Source organism: Triticum dicoccoides, chromosome 1A (genome assembly GCF_002162155.2).
Source record: "Triticum dicoccoides isolate Atlit2015 ecotype Zavitan chromosome 1A, WEW_v2.0, whole genome shotgun sequence".
In the NCBI taxonomy this organism is placed as follows: domain Eukaryota; kingdom Viridiplantae; phylum Streptophyta; class Magnoliopsida; order Poales; family Poaceae; genus Triticum; species Triticum dicoccoides.
This window is the reverse complement of record NC_041380.1, coordinates 510,189,145-510,213,818: the sequence shown is the minus strand read 5'-3', so window position 1 is coordinate 510,213,818 and position 24,674 is coordinate 510,189,145. Positions and strand designations below refer to the sequence as shown.

General features: G+C 45.7%; 2 protein-coding genes across 2 annotated transcripts; both read left to right on the top strand.

Annotated features, from left to right (window-relative positions):
- The first annotated feature begins 5,204 nt into the window (after positions 1 to 5,204).
- On the top strand, positions 5,205 to 7,772 carry LOC119311534 (WRKY transcription factor 55-like). The gene is made up of 3 exons (XM_037587202.1): positions 5,205 to 5,581; positions 6,006 to 6,095; positions 7,202 to 7,772. The coding sequence occupies exons 1-3, from the start codon at positions 5,205 to 5,207 to the stop codon at positions 7,605 to 7,607; spliced, it is 873 nt and encodes a 290-aa protein (XP_037443099.1). The 3' UTR covers positions 7,608 to 7,772.
- A 12,430-nt stretch (positions 7,773 to 20,202) lies between these two features.
- On the top strand, positions 20,203 to 24,202 carry LOC119283918 (probable WRKY transcription factor 70). The gene is made up of 4 exons (XM_037563271.1): positions 20,203 to 20,341; positions 20,489 to 21,904; positions 22,563 to 23,266; positions 23,390 to 24,202. The coding sequence occupies exons 3-4, from the start codon at positions 22,992 to 22,994 to the stop codon at positions 24,024 to 24,026; spliced, it is 912 nt and encodes a 303-aa protein (XP_037419168.1). The 5' UTR covers positions 20,203 to 20,341; positions 20,489 to 21,904; positions 22,563 to 22,991; the 3' UTR covers positions 24,027 to 24,202.
- The last annotated feature ends 472 nt before the right edge of the window (positions 24,203 to 24,674 follow it).

The following is a 24,674-nucleotide window of genomic DNA, read 5'->3' as shown; positions in this document are numbered from 1 at the left end:
TGGGCTTAATTTTTTTTTAAAAGCCATAACTTTTGCATCAAGTATCTGAATTTGGATCCGTTTTCACCGTTGGGTTTCTTGCGACGAGTTCTTCAAAACTAGATCCCCATATGGATATGTTTCGACAAACTTTCTGTTTTGAGCAACTTTGGGTGCTAAAGAGGCAACTTTGGGTGCTATAAGAAAGCAACTTCTTCTTAGTTTGCCTACTATTATTGCCAATCAACGAGAAGTCATTATAACTTGCCTCCCATGACTATCCTATTCACTAAATTCATATATAAGTTGCCCCCAAATGCTTATTAGTGCAGCTCCACTATTTGGAGACGTCAAGCGTACCCTCCCGAGCCATTTGATTTGGCACGCAGGTGCTTTCCTGTCTGGTGTGGCGACCGAAGGTATGGTGAGGCCCCTTCCAAAAAAAGAAAAGAAATAACCACTGCAGTTCGTGGAATCGTCGGCCCCACCCCCACCCCCACCCGCACTCCCACCCCATTTTTTTGTCGGTTACCGTCGAAGAGATGGAGAGAGAAAGGGGAGGGAATTCGCTCGTGCCCCGCAGTGATTCACCGTCGAAGGGAGGCAGCAGGCGACCTCGGCGACCACACAAATCGCGGCTGGATTTTGTAAAAACTATCACACAACAAAAGCAACAAAAAACACAGAAAAAGATACTTGGATCCTTTTTTATACACAATACACGAAAGATAAGATAATTGCCCACAATTAACCATACAGTTGCCTAAAACCATGTATCTCATTGCTCAATCCTCATGAATAGAAACATTACCAAGACCGCGATTTGGCCAATATCTAAAGGTTTTAGATACCATTCAATTAAGTTTGTGTCACGATGGTGTGTCAAGAGTTTCTTCTCTTCGGGTGGGATCCAATGATATGATCATAAACACTTGGCGAATGATCGTAGATGGTGGCGGGGTGGAGCTAGTCATGGGAACATAACTAAACCCATGAGGTTTTTATGGTATTAAGTTTATCTGTGAATTACTAAGAAAACGAACACCTTTTTGAGGTATGATAGTTGCCACAATAAGCTATACAGTTGCCTAGAACCATGTATCCAGTTGCCCAATCCTCATGAATAAAAACATTACCAAATACATAATTTGGCTAATATGTAAAGGTTTTAGATACCTTTTAATTAATATTTTTTTCATAGAGATGCATCAAGAATTTCATCTCCTCGGGGTGGGATCCCTTGGTATGATCGTAAATACTGCGAATGATCATAGAAGGAGAGTGGTGTGGAGCTGGTCATGGGGACATTACTAAAATCACGAAGTGTTTTTAGGGGATTAAGTTTATCTTTAACCCCCTCCAGAAATGAACATGTGTATGCTCTTTATCCCTTTTTTAGGTGTCATAGTTGCCTACAATCAACAATACTATTGTCTAAAACAATGTATCCAGTTGCCCACAATCAGCCATACAGTGTTGTCTGAAATCATGTATTCAGTTGCCCACAATTAGCCGTACAGTTGTCTAAAATCGTGTATCCAGCTGCCCACAATCAACCATATAGCTGTCTAAAACATTGTGCCTAGTTGCCCTATCCTCATGAACAGAAACATTACCAAGAACAAAGGTGTCTAGAAAAGTCGATCCCGACATTTGGGGTGATTGGGTGTCCTTATGATAGGCAACTTAGAGGTGAAGTTAGTCAATTGGTAGTCATGGTAACTAACTTAGAAGTATCCTCCGCTGATAGGTAGTCATGCTAAGGGAAAAAAGGACTTGCTTTCCTATAGAACTGAAGTTGCCTCTGTAGCATACAAAGTTGCTCAATTTTTTTTGTCAAAACCTATTCATAAGGAATCTAGTTTTGAAAAACTCGTCTCAAGAAACCCAATAGTGGAAACGGGTCTAAATTCTGATATTCGAATCAAAAGTTATAACATTTTAAATTGTTCGAAACCGCACATAAATGCATGTGGTCTTTCAGCTGAGGTAACCTGAGGATGGATGATTACGTACTTTCTTTTTTTATAAGCTAGGATGACATGTCACATCAATTTTCTAATATGGTGGATGCGCTCGACCAGTCCATCGAGCGCCAATGCGCTGCCTAGCCACGTCCGAAAAGAATGTGTCACTAATGAATCGATCGCATCGATATGTAAACAGCCATTAGGAGGATTTCGTGTTTACTGTTTGTCTCGACACCCTCCATATATTCAGACAAAGTGCGCTTCATATACGACACCGAGGCTGTCATAAAGTGTGAGCTTCATATACGATACGGAGGTTGTTTTTTTTTTCGCGAAAGATATACGATACGGAGGCTGTCATATAGTGTGCGCTTCATATACTTACGATACAGAGGCTGTTAATATGGCTACTCCAGTTTGAAACCATGTGATGGGTGCGCCTTGCGGTACGTCCACGACGACCCAATCATAGTCTCACAAGCATGGTTCCCCGTGATGAGCTGCTGCACAGCACCCACCAGGCACCAGTTAACCTGATCAAAATGTCACCTGGAATAGAGTAAACGCATCCCAAAAACTATAGATTTGTCTCCAAAAGCCAGCTGACAAACAAAATTATTTGCCCCTTTCTCAAGACACGGCCGGTGATCGCCGATGGGCCATCATGTACGCATTCTTTATGCGAGTGCAGACGTAGCAGTTGGGGCGTCACGGCGCTGACGCACGGGGCCCGACGTACGTAGTACGTCGCTTGCATCGACCCAGCGGTGGACAGCAACCTGACGATGCATTCGATGCGAGGCGAGGCGAGACGAAGCTCCTTGAAGCCGCTGATGGCCTAGTGGGTCGGTGAGAACGTGGGTGGCAGACCATGCCCTGATTAGTGGCTAATTAATTACCCCCATTTGACTAATGCAGACCGGGTGAACGGGCTGCTCACTGCATGCGCTGGACTGCGAATTATCACGTGGGCGGCGAACTGAGCTCCAACACACTAGAACCCGGTGATTGATTGTAACAACCATGCAACTAATCTTGCGTTGGCCATTATCTGGAATTCTTATGTTATTAGGGGCCTCTTACCTGCGTGTAGTATACAACAAGGGACCCCTCAAACACACCGTGAGGAAGCCAGATTACCTCAGCCCCTGGATGTCACACAGGCCACATCACGCCCACGACTCTTCCACCGGTCATCAAATAATCACGTGAGGCGAAAACCACAACCGATATTTTTTTTTTCGTCTGGGTAGATCACACATGCAATTGGACTTGACCAACAATTCAAGAATTAGTCATGAAAATGAAAATTACCATGCATTGATGTTCAACAGTCAACACCACAGATTCACAGTCACCCCTGTCGCTAGTGCATGTAATTTTTTTTGTGCATCAGTGAAATCGATATTATTTTGCTTCGATTGTGACCATCCTAGTTGATTTTTTTAATCCAGTGTCACAATTATGTGTACAAAATGTGAAAGTGTTAGGACAAACCAAGGGCCAATTAAACTAGCCAGGGAGATAAAGTCATTGTCCTGACCTTGCCAAAAATCCAACAGTTAATTAATGTTCTGTGTTTCATAAACGTGACGTCCAAATGTTGATGAGCCAATTGATATGTCTCTACAGCCACCCTCTGTATCTAGTACTAGATCCACCAAATGGACATATATTTTAGAAAATGCATCCTTACGCCCATGTTGAAGATTTTTAATGGTACTAGTTGAAGGCCTCGTTTTATTTCTACGGAGAAGAGGCCTCATAATTTGAAGACCTCTTTGATTGCGGTATTTCATAGATGCGAGAATAGAAAAACACTTGATTTGAATGCCATATACTCGTCAATCCTATAGGATTAGCAGCAAAGAGTGTTTGACATGCCACAAGAATACTAAAGTACTTGACCTAGAAATTTGGGTGCATGGAAAAATATTCTCGAGAATATAGTGCAAAGAAATCCTAAGGTAAACTCCTAAACATTTCAATTCCACAATCAAAACGACCCCATACGAAAAGTTTCTAACGATTTGAATCCTCCCAAAATTATGTGAAATCCCTTTGAAACAAATAATTCATCTGTTTGTGGCCCACAAACCAATTTGACCCCTTATGTTAAAAGGAACGAAGAATAATACCATGTTTGTTTACACATTGTTCAGATTATTTTGTATATACTACGTACAAATTTGGCTTGTTTAGCTCCACATCATTTCGATGGGTGCAGAACATGACATATAACGGCGGGAGGGTGATTTCCTAGATTGCCCAGATGCAAATAACAACAATCGGTCCATGTTGATGGGTCGTAATGTTGGTGTAAGGAGGCCCATGTTGATGTTGTGATGACCAATGTGTAAGGGGGTTTTATCCGACATAGGCTCTGGATGGTGCAGAGCGCGGCTTACCAGGGTAACAGGTCCCTTGCTAGCAGGTTAGTTTTTTATGGAACATGACTTCTTATAAGGTTGTTCTACTAACAGTATTGGCATCGTATTTTTTTTATGTCCTACTCCCTCCGTTCACAAATATAATATATTTTGAATATTTTAATATGGACTACGTACGGATTAAATTGAGTGAACAAACATACTAAAACGTATATACATACATCTAATTCAGAAAAAAAATAGAACATCTTATATTTTTAAACGGAGGGAGTATAATTTAAAAACATTATAACTGTGCAGCATTCCAGCCCTTCGAAACCACTTGCGTTTTCGTCCTTTGGATGTCCTCCCAATCCCATCTCTGCTTCCTCGGATGACCATCGGGTGGTATACATGATGGGTCGCTACTCCGGCAGCAGGTGGATCATACATAACAAATCCTCGGTAGGCATTGTACACCAAAGGGGTCATAAACCACACATAAACTTCATTGATCTTATTTTGTTAAATTCTAGTCTTCTCCTTTGGCCATTGTCTTCCATGAGTCATATTCACAACACAATTAGCCCCAAATTCAAATAATCCACACATACGGTCAGTCACAAATCGCACACATGCATGCGCTTAAACACTTGCAAGGCTGGATAGATAAACAATTCTCTTTTGCACCTAAACACGCTGTATAGATACTCCTCAGTCGACAGGCATTTGCATTACAGTATCAGCGTTGAATAATTAAACCCATACGGACACATAGCCATAACACCTCCCCAGCCAGCTGGTCTCCAAGGCCATTATCCAAAGCATCCAGCAGGTCCAACCCCAGCCAGAGTTCACATCGTCTCCACCTCCTCAATATTCCCCAATGGCGATGCGGCCCAAGTCCGAGATGTCGCCGCCGCCGGCGCCCCCGTCGCCCTCCGACCAGAGAGACGCTGTCATAGAGGAGCTCCGGAAGGGCTCTCAGCTTGCGGAGTTCCTCCGGCAGCAGGTGGAGCTCATCCCGGAGGACAGCCGCCGTGACGCCGCGCTGGCCAACGTGACCGACATCACCACGGCCCTCGCGTCGTCACTCTCTGTGCTCCAGTCCGAGAGAGAGCAGTACTACTGCTCCTCCTCCTCCGACGCCGGCCATGCTTCTGGCGCCTCCGGTGGTGGCGGGGTGCGAAACGGCGCAGTCGCACGCACCAGGAACAGGAAGGCGAAGCATCGGCGAGGCACCTATGGCGAGGAGCTCCCAATGTGAGTACCTACTTAAAGACTCCGTGCGATGTTTGCTACAGCAAATAGTACTGTTGGATAGTACTGTGGCATGCGTATCTGTGGGGATCTGTGCTTGAGAAGGATTGGTATTATCAGATCTATGGTGTATTTTTGGTTTTGCAGTGAGGATGAACTAGTCATTCATATCCCTAAAAAAGAACTAATCACTGTCATCCCATGGCACAGTTAACAGCTATCTAATCTAGTTCCTTTATATTCTTGATAACGAAGTTGTTGCTTTGTTGCTAGATCTTGTTTATCCCAGTTGGTGGGGCATCATGCAGTAGCATATTGTTGTTTCTCTCCGCGCGTACCATTGATCTATATTTTATGGTTAGCTAGGAAAGTATATATATGTGCAGTAAAGCTTATTTCTTTTTATTTCTCCCATCTTGTTATATAGCAAGGAGATACTAACCGAGGCACCAGAAAATGATCGATTCCACTGGAGGAAATATGGGGAGAAGAAGATCCTCCATGCTGATTTTCCAAGGTATAATGCTTAATTTGATGGACTTTTATCCACTTTCTTATTCATTTCTATAAATGTGGCATTAGCTTATGGATATGTACCTTGCATTTCCTCCTGTGGATTAATAACGAAAGCTAGTAATCAGTTTCCGTAAGTAGTAACTAGTACACCTCTATTCAATTCCTTTGTACCTTGGCATATATCTGTGTATCCTTAGATGCAGACGCTGGGAGAGTTCTCTCTTTCATTTTGTGGTTTTTTTATTTTACCTAATTTAACCCACATCCTTTTCTAAAAAAACCTAATTTAACCCACATGGACTCAACTGTAAAGCACTAGCTGGAGCTGTGTTGTGTTGTTGAAATGAAAACATCAAAGTACCTGAACTTTAAATTAAGCATTTGTGGCCTGGCATGGATCATGACCTCACATCAATTAGTTTCCCCAAAATATATAGTTGAATTATGCCCCATTTGGGGGACATTGAATATTAGCCACCTTCCGAAAGCTGGCTTAATTTTCTAATAAGCTTTTTGTTAGTATAACAGTTAGGACCTCCACATCCTACCTTTAATTAGACAGACGTATAAGTATATGCGGTAGCACAAAAAATGTACATAAAATGAGAAGTTATACTAGATATAGTCCTCTCTTTTTTTCAATGTGTGGAGGTTCGAAAACATTTTCCATAGATGCATATGTTGTGCATCATCGATGACTCAACATGCTTTTCATGTCAAGTTATTGCAGAGGCCGGGTTTTTCTACCGGTGACTCGCCATCATTTATCTGCAGTTTCAATTAGCGGGCTATGCCAAATAGTGGCACCCTACTCAAACAGCTATAGCGCTGCTATTGCGGGTTATAGCCTCACTATATTGCAACCTTATCAGACAATTATACATGAATACCATTTAGTGGCATCCTGCTCAAACCACTATAGAGTGGCTATATAAAACTTTGAATTAATTTACCGCATTTCATCTATCGCCAGAAGTAACTTACGTGAATTCACAGTGTGTTTTCCATGTAGTCCTAACTCCTGACTCCTAACTCATGTTTGTTCCAACAAAAATTAACCGAGAACATAAAAAATCTACGTGTTCACCCGCTTGGTAAATCTTGCAGGTTATACTACAGATGCGGATACAGCGACGAGCACAAGTGCCCGGCGAAGAAGTACGTGCAGCAGCAGAACAGCAGCGACCCGCCCATGTTCTTGGTCACCCTCATCAACGACCACACATGCGATACTTTGTTCCCAGATGAAGACCAAGACCAACCACCCAGCAGCTCAAGCAGCGCTAATAACTCGCAGGTGCTCGACTTCTCCAAAGCGTCGCTCTCTTCGGCTGTTGGTATCTCGAGGTTGAAGAAGGAGGAAGACGCGGACATGTCCGTGACCGTGCCCAGCTACAACTACACGTATGATGAGCTGTCTTCTTCCTCGTTGCCGTTCCTGTCGCCCAAGCAGTGGGAGATGGAAATGGAGGTCAAATCACTTTTTCGTCGTCACTCTGGGGATGGTAACTAGCTAGTTAGCTCGTGAAACTCAGTGTTTTAGCTAGATCAACTTGTTGCGCATGCAAACATCTACCTGAAACTTAATAATTGCATGCATGTTGTGAGAGATAATTGTAATGATAGTAGTACAACATCACAAGTTACTAGAAAGTTTTTTGAGATGAACTACTATAACAGACTTGAGCTTATTTCTTCGCAAAAAAAAAACTTGAGCTTATTTCCTCGCAGAAAAAAGAAAGACTTGAGCTTATTTATGCCTATGCAGTGCAACAGGCCTGCTGTCTCTGAAGCTTGCGGGTTTTTTTTTGCGAGGGTAAAGAGTTTTATTCCATAAGAATAGGGTTATTGCTCCATATTGTCATGTAAGACCACCGCAAAAAAATATATCTCATGTACAACACATTTAGCTTCTAAGCTCGCGTTCGTCCATTCTCCAAGTATTTATGTTCTGTAACTAAATTACAGTAGGTAAATCACCTGCTGTTTTCGGTAAAATAAAAGTATTAGCTAGCTCCTAGCTGGCCCAGCCCATTTGTTCCAAAGGAACACGAATGCATGGAAAGCGTTCTATCAGAGATGCACAGTGTTAGTATGAATAATTTTTTCTAGGGTTTGAGAGTGGGAGGCAACTGCATTTCCCCTTGATCCGTCGACGCCACCGCAGGTTTCCCTGCCCTCTGACGACCACTATGGCAGTGTGATGGTGGGGGAACCTTGGATATATGTGTTCGTATCGTCTTCTATTGGGTTTTGAGTTTTTCGTTGTCGATGAAGTTGGGTTAGCAATGATGATGAGAATAATGATCCTTGGCTTTTGCCATGTCGACTCATGGTAGGGGTGTCGATGTGTATGATGTCAATCGTCGAGCATTCAGGTATGGCATGATTATTGTTTTTCCATGACGGCGGCGTCCTATGGAGGGGGCTGGGCGGGTAACGTTGCGGCATAGTTTTGTTCTCCACCAGATACGGCTCTGTCAGGGAATTATGAAGTTTGTGTTTCCATGGCTGGAGATGGAATTATTGTTTGGTCCTCCTCGTTGCTAGCTTCTTTGGGACGACAACTTCTCAAATCATGGTCACTAATGTCTGCTAGTTTGTATCAAATGACTTCCCGGTCACTGTTTCTACAGGCTCATGTGTTTCAACAAGGTTGCTTTGGTAAGATGGAGACTCGGATGCGGCAACGAATATGCTCACAGCGTGTTGTCGGTGAATGCATAAGGAAGACTGCATGCGGTGACTTCTTCAAGGACTTACCTGTAGTTTCGTATTCTTGTCAGGAAGTTTTTGCAAATGTTTAATTTTATTTAGTATATGAGCTTGGGCGTTTTCCTAAAGAAAATAAATGCATAGCGTTGGCAAAGAAAAGCTACATTTGAAAAGGTAACCAAAACAGTTCGTTAGCAACGCTAAGCTTGGATCAGCTCACATGAAACAGCATCTTGCAAGTAGCAATACAAATAAACTAGAGCCAGCCAGCCAGCCAGGGGTAGTAGTGGGAGAATATCTGGTGCACCCGGTGCACCAAACATCCATGTTATATTTAAAATGTTCAAAAAATTCAGAAAAAAAATTGTAGCATATTCACACAACATTAATGTATGTTGTTGCAAAATTTCAAACATAGCTCAAAAATAAAAATATCAAATTAGACACTGAACAGTACATAAGATAAGTTGGTATTTAGGTTTGATCCACTATCACATTGATCTCAAAATTATCATTTATGTATCTCGAGTAATGTTTCAAATTTTAGTATAAAATTTTATAACAACATACATTGATGTTGCGTCAATGTGTTTCATTTTTTGATTTTTTTTTCAAATATCTTAAAATATGCTACGGCATATGCGCTCTGGTAGCACCACAAGGATAAGTGCACCCTATATACAAACTGCTAGTACATTCTTATCCTCAATTCATCGATGCTGATGTCATGGACGCTGTCGTGAGCATTGCGTGGCGACATGCAATAATGGCTCCCACACGAATAAAGTAACGAAGCGTGTCGATATGGTGGTGTGGCTTTCCTTGTAGTCTCATCAACATCTAATCACGAGTCATGTGCACACACTAGGCAGAGCCAGCTATGCCACCAGCCAAGTTCAGATCTGTAAGTTGTTGATAGTCCACTCAGGGCTCTGCATCGAGACAAAATTAACAAGTGCTTTCAAAGTCACAGCAAACGAACACGTTCTTCCGATCACATCCTGCACAAATACGGCTTGTTATCAAGTTGATCATTAGATAGTTCATCAAAGGCAAATCAAGTTGATCATTAGAAGACATTACTACAATGCAAAACAAGCTGTTGATCTATGGATGGATGCAAAGGTCGCAGAGGAACGCTCATTTTTCCAAAAAATAGTAACAAATCTAGTCGGGGAGAATGATCAACTTGATGCCGCTTGATCATTTGATAGCTCAGTACATTATTACAGTATACAAAGCAAGTTGTTGGTGTATGGATGGATGGAAAGGTCAGAGAGGAACGCCCATTTTTCCAAAAAGAGTAACAAATCTAATCGGGGAGAGCAAGTGTTCTTGGCGTTTGCTATAATGCCAAGTTGCCAACTGTGTTTAGCTTAACCGGGCAACATCAACTCCTGGTCCGGAAGACGGGCAAGTTTAATTAGCTTAATTCATAGTTGCCTGAAATGGCCATCATTATGTATGCTGAGTTGCTCACAGAACCATACCACCTCTTTTGTCTCTTTATGAAATTCTTATCAATCAAACCTGCCAATAGAGTTATGAAAAATGAGTATTTTCCACAAGGGAACACGTTCAGTCGACTGACCGCATCGTGCACAAATACCCTGTTTTTTTTTCCTTTGCGCAGAAAATACCACTTGTTGTTTTCTTTTTTGGAAAAGGGGTCAGAAAATACCTCTTGTTGTTGAGTGATATCGGGCTTTGGTGCCGTATTGTCAACGTTCATCAAGGGCAAACCAAGTTGATAATTTGATAGTTCAAATCATGACGAAACAAATTGTGACTATATATAAGGATGGATGCAGAGGTCAGAGAGGAACCTCCATTTTCCAAATTTAGTAACAAAAATAATGCAGGGGAGGGAGCAAGTGTGCTTGGGAGAGGAGAATAAGCATCCGAGTTTGGTATAATGCCAAGTTGCCAACTGTGTTTAGCTTAATCGGGCAAGGTCCACTCCAGCTCCGGAAGATGGGCAAGGTTAATTAGCTTAACTCATAGTTGCCCGAAATGGCCAGCATTAGTGATGTTGACAGAAACATACAACCTCCTTTGTCTCTTCTGAAATTCTCATCGCTCCGACCAGTACAAGTTTGACCAGTCAAAAGTCTCAAAGAGTATGCTTGTAAAGTTGCAATCAAGGTCTAGTAATAAGAGCATCTACGGCCTCTTTAAAAAAAAGAGCATCTACAGCAGAATACACAAATTCGATCCCGCAAATGCCTGCGGATGCATCTGAACGTATCCACAATAGTGGCCGGTAACATCTTAAAAAATCATTTCCACAACCGAATCCCTCAATTACAAAAGCTCAAATCCATACAATTACATGGAACGTGACACCTAATCTAAGCGACGCTTGTCCGGCTCCACCGTGCCCTTGTCTGGCAACCGGATGTGCCCCTCAAAGTGTTGCTCCGGTCACCGGCAAAGTAGCGTAGGACACAGGACACACACCGACTCATGGGACTCGAGGCGCCGCCGTTTCCCATGCCCTACTCTTACTCATTGGAGTCCTGAGCCTTCATGGTGCGGTCGATGTGAAGTCGACGATTCAGTCAAGCTTTCTTCCATCCTTCCTTGCTCCTCGAGCTTGCAATCGCTCGACGTCTTTTTCATTCACTACTAGGGAAAACGTTATACACAGAATTTTAGCAGTAGCGCTTGTTAAAAGAGTATGCTACTGCTAGACAGCAGTAGCGTGTGCAAAATAAGCGCACTGCAGATGGACATATATCAGTAGCGCGTCTCACCGAAAACTCGCTACTACTAAAATTCCAATCACTTAGCCGATGGGCTACACATAGTAGTAGCGATCTTCCAGAAACCGCGCTACCGCTAATAAACTTATAGCAGCGCGTTTATGCGTAAATCGCTACTGCTAACGAAAATAAAATGAAATGAAAAACGAATAGAGAAGTAAATGAAAATGAAAGAAATAGAAAAATGAGAAAGGAAAAATATATAATGTAAAGAAAAATAAATGAAAAAGGGAAAAAAATGATGAAGACGTAGCAGTAGCGCGTTCTTTGAAACGCGCTAAAGCGCGTTTTCTGTAACGCGCTACCGTTACTTTTGACTTAACCAAAAACGGTTTCCCCCCGGCCACCACTTCTCCCCCAAATCGATCCCTCGCTCCACTTCGCCGCCGTCTCCCCCACTTCACCGTCTCTCCCACCCGCCATCTTCTGTCGGCGTCGACGCCGTGCTCATCCTCACGGCCGCCGCCCGAGGCCGCCCAGCCTCACCGCCGCCGCCTCTCGGGCCGCCCTCGACCTCACCGCCGCCTCCCTTGACCTCACCGCCGCCACCCTTGACCTCACCGCCCCCGAGCCCTCCAGGACCACCGCATCCCAATCCTGAGCCCGCCCTCGCCGCCCGTACCTCCGTCACCGAGCACCTCCCCGCCACCGTCTCTCCCCTCTCTGTAAGCCCCCCACCCATCCTTTTTAGTTAATAGATGTTAATGTTAAGTAGTAGATAATGTTGATGTTTTTTAGTTAGGGTAATAATAGATGATGTTAAGTAGTAGATAATGTAGATGTTAATTAGTTCAGTAGGGTTTAGTTTTTGAATTGAGTTTATTTAACTAGATGTTAATTAGGATAGTAGGGTTTAGTTTAGAGTAAAGTTTAGTTCAGTAGTTAACTAAATATAATCTATATTTGTTTTTGAATTGAGTTTGAGAGAGCATGAGATTTGTGTAGATTTTATTGAAGTGTCAAACGCTAAGACATGCAAATTTGAAGTGGTCAGGATATATGCAAATTCCTCAATTGTGTTTGCCCATGTTTCGATTGTGCCCAAGTGGCCTTTTGTTGTTTCCCGGGAATGAATCTAAAGCTATATGACAATGTGTCCGTTTAGTCCATACTTTCTGTATGACTAACTTTGAGTTATGCACGACGAAACTTTATTTGTGATGTAATTAAACCGTCCTCCTCGACTAGTGATGATCACTCTAGTTAGGGCATTTTGGGTACGATCAACTTTGTTATTTATGCTTATGATATGTTGCTTTTATTTTTGTCAAGTCTGTCTCTTTCTGTTGCTCAACTATATATGTTGCATATCATCGACTCATGTGATGATGCAGGTGCATAGATCATCGATGGCGAAGAAGTGCTACGCCAGGAGTATATATACGACGAGTGGCCGGAGTGTCAGGCCCAGGTGTACCGGTTTCCGGTTTCCGAGCGACATATAGTAGTTAGTTTAGGTTCACGCTAATGCGAGAGAGGGATACAAACTCATGTACTCCATAGTTCCACTCTCACTCAAAGTGATAGCTCTGTTGACGCTCAAAAGTGGCACGTTTATAAAGAGTGGCTTGAAGCTATGTCAAGAGTAATTCAAACTTACTATTGAAAGTCACTATGAGATGGCTCTCTTCGAGAAGATCAAGATGAATATGAAGATGGTCTAAAATGGAGTTCGGATGCAAAAGTTATGACAACTTCAGAGATGCTCATGTTGACACCAGATTAAAGAATGGTTTGAAACCCAATTAAGATGTCCTCATATGGAAAAATGATCAACACAAATTGTCTTCGTCTTGTCAAAATGGTCGATTTTAATATAAAAATTATCCCAATCCGAGTTCGTATGCAAAAGTTAGAGCTATTGGAGTGCAGCCTTGTCACGAGGCGAGATGTGGCGCGCCCCACCAGACATAGGTCAGATGGGTAGCGCGAGCGAACAGGTGTTCTGCGTGACCATTTTGGCCCATAAGATGGCCTCAAATCAAAAAACGTTCAACATGAAAGTTGTTCGTCTCGTCGAAGCGGTCAAGATTGCTTTTGGGCTCATTTCCATCCGAGATCGTTTACCACCACAAAAAGGACCCGTAAGGTGCAGCCAGTTTAAACCGAACAGTTTTGGAAAGTTTGGACAAAACCAATCCGAATTTGACTAGGGTTTTGGACGTGAATCCAAGCCTTTTCCTTGCACGGGAAGTCCAGCCGCCTCTTAAATACCTATAAGGGGTGACGGCCGATTGAACAACACACAATCGATCAAATCATCTACCACTTTTTACCTTTACCTTTATCTCTCTCCTTTGTTCTTCTTCTTCCTCGTTCTTCGTTCGTTCTTCGTTTGCAGGGCGGCGAACCTCGAGGCCCTAGGGGCGGTCAGGCCGACCTAGGGCAGCTCATAGCCGCTGCGCGCCCTGACGGGGTCCCTCCCGGGCGTGTGGGGTTTCGGGTCCTCAAAAGCACCCGCCGGATTGCTTGCGTATCGCGCTTCCGGACGGGTCTCCTTCGACGTGAGTTGCGATGCATCACCCTCGGCGTTGGAGGTACACGGTGACGTGTTCGTGTGCGAACAAGCTCTTCTCGCGTATATCATTGTTTAGATGGATGACGATGTAGTTGCAAGTAATCGAGACTTGTATTGCTATTTTCGAGATGATGACGAGAGTCCACTTTGTGTTGGATGATGATTATGATGATGACATGATTTGATGAGACTAGTTGTATGTATATGCTATGATTACATTTGTATGTGTATGATATGCTAAAGATTATTGTATAAAGCCTATTGAAATACAAAACAAATATGCAAGGAAAAAAACTAATAAAACTAGTAGTAGCGAGGGGAACAAAGTTAGCAGTAGCGCCGCCTTACCAGTAGTGCTTTCCTGTAAAAAGTGTTGCAGATAATATCAGCAGCGCTCTTCACCAAAGCGCGATGCTACTATCCATGTATAGTAGTAGCGTGGGACGACAAGCGCTACTGCTACACGTTAGCTGTAGCGCCTTATCAGTAGCGCATCATCCCGCGTTACCGATAGACCTAAAATCCGTGCTGCTGCTAGGCTTTTCCCTAGTGATTGTTTGTTCTGAGGTGGATTCAAACCACTCTCTCCGTTTGGATTTCGAGTCCAAAAGGCCCGGATCCGTCGTGTTCAGGGAAGGCTGACACGTCCACCACAACGAGGCTACGCCACCCGGGGTTGTTGGCCATCCGTTAAGGCACCATAGAGCGCGACTCCACCTTGCCAATGTCGGTCACGGTCTCTCACGCGCTCTGCTTCGTACAACAGGCACGCCGCACCATACCCTCGCCGCCGAGCCACGAATGGCCTCGTCATCGACGCGCCAACGAAGAGGCTACGTGTCCGCCAAGGCGTTCGGGCGCCAAACAGAGCGTATTTCCTCCGGCGAGGAAGCGACGACACACCACGTGCTACATCCACACACCATTGGGGCGGACGCGATGGATTCCCGGCGGATTGAGGCCGACTGCAGTCGGGCATTTCTCCTCGTGGGCCCGGCAGAGTGCAATGCGAATGAACATCGCCTCCTCCGGCCCGACTGGGATGAGGTCCAAGTTTGTAGATCGGCTGACAGAGGAATCGAATCCGCTGCTCGCCATGCCGGAGAAGCCGGAGTTTGCTAGGGTTTGGTCCGCGGAGGGGAGTGAAGTTGCTAGGGTTTGGTCCGGGGAGCGGATGGGGATGAATATATGTGGGGTTGCGGTGGACTAGCATGGGCCAGATCCGATATGATGGACATGCCCGGGCTTCTCCATATCCGCAATAGATTTGGGCTAGATATGAGGGGTGTTGGTCTGCCCGGGTGTTTGAGGCCAATTTGAGACGCCTGATTGGGTTGCTTCTTTTTGACCGGTTAATGACTGGGCCGTCCGTCCAAGCGTTTGAGGCGGGTTTGAGGCACCCGACTGTAGATGCTCTAGGGCCAACCCCAACACGCGACCCCAAATAGACGTCTGCTTTGTTCGAATTCTGTTCATTTGGGTCGGGCAAAGGGATATTGTCTGGGTCCCCTTGACCAAACTTTGCCGGTACGCTCAACCGGCGGACACATTTCATTCGGCCGCCATGAAAATTGGAATAAAAACTGAAATAGCCCACACCTATAGCCATGTAAACATCCATAGTTCATGCCGGCTAGAGCGCCAGCGGCCGACACACATGCCAACCTACAATAAAGATTCACGCCAGCACACTTTCCACCGCACAAAAAGGCCATAGTTCTTGTCTCGCGCCCTCTAGTTCATGCCGACACGCAAGCCGACATACACAATGATATCACTCTTGGTCGTAGCTCAATCATCTAGCTCGAGCATCATCTTTTGCTTCTTCTTGGAACAAATTCTTCTCTTCGGGGACATCTTGCTCAAGTCCACCATGATGATCTCCATCTGCTTCGCAATGAAAGCTAGCGCCATCTCTTTGGCTTTGGTGTTCGCGTGGGTCGCCTCAATCTCGAGCTTCTTCATTTGGATGACCTCCTCAATCTCGAGCTTCCTCCTTTTGATGTCCTTCTCCATCTCGAGCTTCTTCGTTTGGAGCTCGATGTAGGCCTTCATTTGCTCCTCTTTTTCTTGGCGCTTCCTCTCGCCCCTTGCTTCCTTTTGGGCCACCATGTCTTGCAAAGTTTCTTGCAAGGCGAACGATGCCGCATCACGCTTCTCGTCCAACTTCGAGTTGGTCTTGCCCCTCGGCCGCTTCACTCTGTCTTCATGCCCAACGCCGGCCGCCGACCCTCCATTCTTCTTTTCGGCTACATATTGCTCTTTACACTTGGGGCAATCTTTGATGATCATCCAACAATGGGTGAGGGTGAATGGCTTGTCCGCATGTTGGGCCTTGAAGGCTTCCAAAGTTTGGAATGCCTACACAATCAAAGTGAAGGCCACAATGTAACACCGAGGGACACAAAATGCAACAAACATGAAAAAGTGGCATAGGAACAAAGAGAATAAGTTGTATACCATGTCGCTTACGCCTAGGCCACTCAAGGGACGACCTTAATTTTTTCGACGGTAGCACAGAACTTGTTGCATTGTTGTTGTATAAACCCCCACCTCTTTAGATTGAGTTGATGCCACGGGTGCTCGAAAACTTATAAGGCGAGAACTTTCTACATTCATGGAAGTAACCGTGAACTCACCTCCAAAAAACGGCCCTTTCTTGCTCGGCACCAGTCTTGGGATCTTGCCCTATTTCCTTCTATCCTTCACAAATTAACTTGTCCTAAGCTTTGGTGCATGGTCCCCTCTGAATGCTTTGCCTCCTCTTTTGTGCATTGGCTTTTAGAGCGAGTTAATCGTTAAATAATGGCTCCTCCTTAATGTCTACGCCATATTCTCTGTCTTCACAATACATGTCGTCATGCCATGGATCACCTTGGTCATCAGTCGCTTCTTGGTTGTTGTGTCTGCCAATGTTTTCGACACCATCATCTTGGTCGCGGTCGTCTTGGCTTTGCGTCTCTCTGAGATCGAAGGCTTGGCCATGGCCCTCGGGTGCAAGGCTTCGCCACGACTCTCATAGATGATGTTATCCATGATATCATTGAAGTAGGCGGGTCATCTTGCCCCTGCATCGGGTTGGGCATTCTGTCGAACAGCTTGCGGCCGTCAGGAAGGTTGGCCATAGGAATCGCCCGCGGCCCCTTCTTTTGCATCCCGGTGGCTGCTACTTATGAAATACGTTGGCATTTACCCCGAAAAGGAAGGGTGAAACAATATAGTAGAGATAGGTATTTCCCTTAGTGAGAACCAAGATTTATCGAACCAATAGAAGAATCACACAAACTACAGTGAACAACACCTGCACACACAAAAAAAAATACTTGCAGCCAACATGGGCAAGAGGGTTGTCAATCCCCTTGAACTCGTTACTTGCAAGGATTAAATCTTATATAAGTAGATAGATAAATGGCAAAATAGAATAAAACTAAATAAATTGCAGTAAGGTATTTTGATTTTATAATATGATTAAAGTAGTCCCGGGGGCCATAGTTATCACTAGAGGCTTCTCTCTCGAACACATAGCATACGCTGGGTAAACAATTTTTTGTTGGGCAATTGATAGAAAAGCACATAGTTATTATGTTATTCATGGCAATGATCACACATATAGACATCACGTCCGTGACAAGTAGACCGACTACTATCTGCATCTACTATTATTACTCCAGTCAACCGCTATCCAGCATGTATCTATGATATTAAGTTCATGACAAACATAGTAACGCTTTAAGCAAGATGACATGATGTAGACAAAGTAAACTCAATCAATATCAATAAACCCCATTGTTTTATCCTTAGTAGCAAGAAAACAATACGTGCCTCGCTACCCCTTCTGTCACTAGGTGAGAACACCGCAAGATTGAACCCACTACAAAGCACCTCTCCCACTAAAGATAATCAATTTAGTTGGCAAAACCAAACGGAAAGATGGGAGAGAAATACAAAGTTATCTTAATCATGCATAGTAAAAGTCTAGAAAACACTCAATTACTTTTAATGAATAATCTGATCATAGACCCACAAATCATCGGATCCCAACAAACACACCGCAAAAGAAGATTACATCAGATAGAACTCCAAGAAGATCAAGGAAAACATTGTATTGAAGATGAAAGAGAGAGAAGAAGTCATTTAGCTACTAGCTATGGACCCGTAGGTCTATGATGAACTACTCATGCATCATCGAAAGGCAGCGAGGATGATGTAGAAGCCCTCAGTGATCGATTCTCCCTCCGGCAGAGTACCGGAAAAGGCCTGCAGATGGGATCGCAGAAGAACAGAAGTTTGCGGTGGGGGAAAAACTGTTTTGGGTGGCCCTTTGGGGGTTTCCCAATATTTGAGAATTTAAAGTGGAATTAGGTCAGAAGGGGCCACATTGGCCCGCATGGTAATAGGGCGCGCCTTGTTGCCTTCTTGTCTCCTCGTTTGTCCTCTGGTCTCCTCTCGAAGCTTCTAGGGTCTCTTTTGTCAAAAAATCACCAAAAAGTTTCATAGCATTTGGATTTGTTTGGTACCGATTTTCTGGAAAACCAAAAACAAGCAGAAAACAAAAAATTGCTCTAGGCACTGGGTTAATAGGTAGTTCTCAAAAATGATATAAAATAGCATAAAATGCATATAAAGTATCCAAGATTGATAATATAATAGCATGAAACAATAAAAAGATTATGAATACGTTGGAGACGTATTAGTGGCCGACTGGCCGGCGCCGGACCCTAGTGTGACGTTGAGGTCCATGCTAGCCGCGACAGCGGGGGTGGCCGGCGCGATCACGCACATGTTTGTTGACGTGGAAAAGCGGGTCACACCATGTTCGTGCGTCAGATGGAGATTGCCCATCTGCAATGTTGTGGAGGAGCACGACGACTACCCTTGTGGAGGGCGAATGACCGAAGAGCAGGTGCTCACCATGGCCATGGCGGCGGTAGTAAGAATGGCCGACGTGGGTTGGCTAAACCCTAGCATATGGAGGGTGTGTTGTGTCGCTGTCTATGTGGGCTTGGTGACCAGGGTCTCGTTTATCCTCGGTGGCGGCGTCGAGGACGGCCTGGGCGGCGGCCGCACTGGACCTACGACCAGCCCTCTTCGCCGATTCTCGGGCAAGTTCCGCCGGCGTGAGCACCTTCTTGGGCTTCTTCTTCTTTTCGGGCGCGACGAGGGTAGCGGCCGAAATGGCGTTGACGGTGTCCTTTGGCTTGGTGGCCATGGCGTGAGGCGGGAGGGTTTTGGGGGAGAAGGAGGAAACCAGGGAGGTTGTGCCCCGACGTGCGGGCCAGGGAGGACAAGGGTGGGCGTCGCGCATGTCCGTGGTCTGTCTGTTTCAACGCAAACCCAGTCCAAATTTGAGCCAGAAATCGGCCACGAACGGACAGAAAGTGGATGCCCGCCTGGTTGCGACGGCGCGTTGGACCGCATTTTTTTTCCGACCCAAAACGAACAGGCACAGGCCAAATGCAGCCGCGCGTTGGAATTGGCCAAAGTACTAGCGCTCCAATCTGGCTAAATGCCATTGCAAACATATCAGCTATAGTTGTGAAGTGTGCAGGTGTGAATGCCTCGTTTGGTCCCCTGCAACGACTCTCGTTAGTTTAGCCGAGGCACGACCAGTGGCGGAGCTGGGGGTCTTCCTGGGAATTCCCAGGAATACCAAAGATTTTCGCGCAAAAAAAATTACTAGATGTATTATATGATAAAGGCTTGGCCCACGAGGTCAAATGCCCCACGGCAGCTACACACGGTGCCAGACCAGAGTCTGGTTAGGCGCGCGAGCATCCAATCTCCCTCCCTCGATTCCCAAATCGGTCGATCCCCTTTTCCAAACTGCAAAACCTAGCGCTCTCCTGCCTCTCCGTCGATCCACTTTGTAGGTCCGGCTCCGGCGGCCGGCCATCTCCTACTCCGGCGACCGGTCCCTCCCCTCCCCTCCATACTCCTGCCGGCCATCTCCTTCCCCTGCCCTCGTCAGCTCGCCCCTCGGTCTCCTACGTCCGGCACTCTCCTCCGCGGCGGCGCGGCTCCGCCAGGCTGGCCAGGCCGCCTCCGGCCTCCCCAGCGCGGCGGCGGCCGGCAGCGCCCTCCGACCATCGTCCTCGGGGCTCCCCGGCTTCCCGGCGTGGCAGCAGCGCCGTCCAGCAGCAGCAGTAGTCCGCCATCCACTGTCCAGCAGCAGCAGCAGTCCACTGTCTAGCAGCAGCAGTCCGCCGTCCAGCAGCTGTCCATCCATTCTGCAACCATCCACAGACCAAAGTACGGCTTCTTTCCCTCTTTTTGTAAACAAATCTGAATATTATGCAGTGATTACTTGTAAATTAAAATTGAATGTGATTCATTGGCTGTTTATGATCACAAATGATTGCCACTGATTTCTATTTTGTTTATGTGATTGTGATGTAGATGAAGAAAAAGGATGTTAGCATATTTGAAATGTGGGACAAATCTTCGAAGGCAAGAAAAATAACTTCTACATCCACACCAACTCCTATTTCCGTTGAGGTTGAGAGCAATCTGCAGCTAGCACTAGTGCAAACACATGATGAAGCTCCGCAACCGGAGAGGGAGAGAGGCTCCTCGACCCCAATTGTAGAAGATGATGAAGCGGTTGATGAAGATGATGAATCAATGCCCCCAATTTGAAGCAGATTCGGCAGCTCTGGAACGTGATCCCGGCAAGCGACTTCCCATATCTTCATATCATGCCAATGACCAGGATAGAGTTAGAAGGAGATACATTGACTTGGGTGCTTGTCAACCAAAGGATCATAAGTTTGAGATCAGAGATTTTAGTGGACATCTCCGTCGCTTTTGCCCTACTTGGTTTAAGGATCACAAGTGGCTTGAGTATAGCGTGCAAGAAGAGGCTGCCTTTTGCTTTGTTTGCTACTTGTTCAAGGATAAAACAAAAAGTCCCGGAGGAGATGCATTTGTTAACGGAGGAGGAGATGCATTTGTTAACGGAGGGTTTAATAATTGGAACATGAAAGCAAGATTGAAGAGGCATATTGGTGCTGTTAGTAGTGCTCACGCTGAAGCTCAAGAAAAATATGATATGTTCACTACACCTACAACATCAATTAGGGAGTCCATTGCTTCAAACACCACACAATACAAGGTTCTATATAAGCTCCGTGTGACATGGACACTCAAGTGTTTGAGATTCCTATTGCACCAAGGTTTGGCATTTAGAGGGCATGATGAAAGTGATGACTCACTAAATAAAGGAAATTTCCTTGAGCTTTTAGAGTTGGAAGAAGTAGAAACTGGGACGGGTTTGAATCAAGAAATGGGTATTGGAAGGCCATGTGACACTCGTTGGGGCTCTCACTACAAGACTGTCAACCATGTTATCTCTATGTATCCTGCAATAAGGCGTGTTCTCATCAAGATTGCAAAAGAGTATAACGGCACAGAGGCAGTAGCAGCAATGACTATGTTGACATCATTCAGATATTTGAATTTGTTTTCATGGCACACTTGATGCAAGAAATATTTGAATACACCGATGACTTGAGTAGAGCTTTGCAAAAGAAAGATCAAGATATTGTTAATGCTATGGAGATTGTTGATCTCACAAAGCTACACTTGCAATGTTTGCGAGAAGATGAAGGGTGGAATGATTTTCTTCAGAATGTCACTTCTTTTTGTGTAAAGCACAAGATCAAAGTTGTTGACATGGAGGCTCCTTACTATCCTGCTGGGAGACCAAAAAGAGGGTTCTTTAATGGTGCAAGGGATTACCAACGCTTCAAGGTTGAAATGTTTGTGGGTGTCATTGATAGGCAACTTCAAGAGCTTGATGCAAGATTTGATGAGGTAAACACTGAACTACTTACTTGCATGGCAGCATTCAGTCCACGTGATTCCTTTGTTGCTTATGATAAAGAGAAGTTGGTTAGGCTTGCTAGAAAGTTTTATGCTAAGGATTTCACAAATGATGAATTGTCAAGACTTCCATGGCAATTAAGCATGTACATTTCTCATGTGCGTATGGATAAAAAGTTTAGCAATTTGAAGAATCTATGTGAGCTTTCAGTTTTGATGGTTGAGACAAGAAAGAATGAACAATATTATATTGTTTACAAACTTCTTAAGTTGGTGCTCATTCTTCCGGTAGCCACTGCCAACGTTGAGAGGGTATTTTCCTCAATGAAATACGTGAAGAATGCACTAAGAAACAAAATGGGTGATGAATATTTGAACAATTCCTTGGTTACGTTCATTGAGAGGGAATTCTTCAAGCAAATGAAAGATGAGGATGTCATCAATCTCTTTCAAAAAGGGGATCGTAAAGTTATATTGTAATTTCCTTTGCTATTTGTAATCTTTCTTAATTGTTAGAGATATTGCCACAATGATATTTTGCTATTATTATCGATGTATGGTCATCGAGTCATTGATGTTGCTATCTTACTGTACATTTACGGTTTTATTATATTGCTTTGGCCAAAAAAAAAATTACATGAATACCCAGGAGCAAGTTCCTGGCTCCGCCACTGGGCACGACGCGCCATGCGACGCGGTACATCCATGATGGAAGCAACCGCGCGTATTCGAAACGGCACGTGGGTAAATTAATTGATTTTGGTTGAGGGAGCCTCACTCTCTCGATCGAGCTCACCACCACCGTACGTACGTTGGTAGTACGTGCCATGTGCTCCTTGGTCGCCGCTGCTTCCTCGAGCTGGCGCTGTCCAAAGGAGGGTCGATCCAAACAAATTCCAAGCTCAGCCGCGTGCGTGTATAAATCCACACCACCTTTCCACCGGGACCTCCACCACCTCCTCCTCCTCGGACGAAAAGCTTAGATCCAGAGCAGCTGCCACAGCACAATCATCGGGCTCGCGTAGATCCAAAGTACAAAGCAATCCAAGCTCAGCTGCGAAGGAGGAACAGCACACAGATGGCGGCACTTGTCACTCCCGCGGGTTGTCCCACCGTGTCCGAGCTGGTCGTGCAGGGCCGGGACTCGGCCGCCGTCCTCGAGGCCCTGCTCCGGGGCGCGTCGTCCCCCGACAACGCCGGGATCCGGGAGCTCGCCGGGGAGATCCTCCGCTGCTGCGACCGCGCGCTCGCCGCGCTCCACGCCGTCGAAGGCGCCGCGGTCGATGTCTCCGGCGGCAGGAAGCGGAAGTCGGGACCCGGCGGCGCAGACAGCCTGACGAGGCCGAGAAGAAGGTAGGCTCGCTAGCAAACTGCTGTTGCACTTGCACATGAGCGTGGCGGTGTTGCCCGCCGTGCCGGCGTTGAGGTTTTCAGCCGAGCATTGGTTTAACAGGACGGCTTTACTTTTTTCTTCAGGATGCGCGCGAGCGGCGGTGAGAAGGCGGCCAGAGTCGAGAGGAGGCGGACGGCGGAGGACGGGTTCATATGGAGGAAGTACGGGCAGAAGGAGATCCACAACAACAGGCACCCGAGGCTCTACTTCAGGTGCACCTACAAGCACGACAGCGGCTGCCCGGCGACGAGGCAGGTCCAGCAGGCGGAGGACGACCCCTCCCTCTACGTCATCACCTACTTCGGCGACCACACCTGCTGCCAGGGCGACGCCGCTGGCGCCGTCCTGGAGGCCGAGGACGTCAAGATGCAGCCGTTCGTCATCAACTTCGGGTCGGCCACCGCGAGCAGCGGCTCGCCGTGGCTCTCCTCGCCCAGCGACACCGACGACGTCCGGAGGAGCGACAGCGGGGCCTCAGGCTCGTCGCAGGCCGTGTGCTCGCCGGAGGAATTCGAAGTGAAAGAGGCCAAAGTTGAGTCAACGTCGGAGGACTCACACGCGATGGATCCGGCGGCGGCGGAGCTGAGTTCGTCGGCCGACTTCTCTTGTGCTTCCCCGGCATGGAATTCTCTGTCCGGCTGCTTGGACTGGGACCACTTCGGCGACAGCTCGTTCGATTGCGAGTTCATGGATTTTGACGCCATTCCTCTGTTCCAATAGCTTAGTTGCTGTTCTTGTTCTCTCAGCGCAGATGTTTTTGTGAAATATTTGTCGAAAAAACTTGTCTCTTAGATAGATGTATAAGTAGCACAAATTAGCGCTACATATATTTATTTGAGAAACAAGTTTGAGACAAGCTTTTTCGGACGAAGAGAGTATGCATGTGTTTCTGTCTATATTTGTGCGTGGTAGCCGGTGATGAACAACACGAGAGTGAGTGTTTGCACAATCATTTGTAGTAGTAGTTTAATCTGAGCTGGTTGCTAATCTACACCGTCCAAAGAGCACATCCCATAATCCAACGGCGATGCTGATGCGTTAGGTTTAAATTAAGGATGGACATGGCGCACGGTATGAGGTCCGTAGCTACTGTAGTCAAACCCTCTGCCTTGAGACATACAATTTGGATAATTTTTTTTGCGGGTATACAATCTGGATCTGTGTTGGCTACATGGTGTGTGTCCATGCCCACAGCATCGGAGGCCTTGAGCTCTAAATCTCTAATCATGCACGTTTGCGTGTGCACGACTTGCACGTAAATAAACAAGCGTTAGGTGGGAGGAGGAGCCTATCCGGTTATAGTCAAATTGCTGTAAGCATCATCATGTTATTCTATGTCGTTTCTTTTTGCGAGATGTTATCAAATGT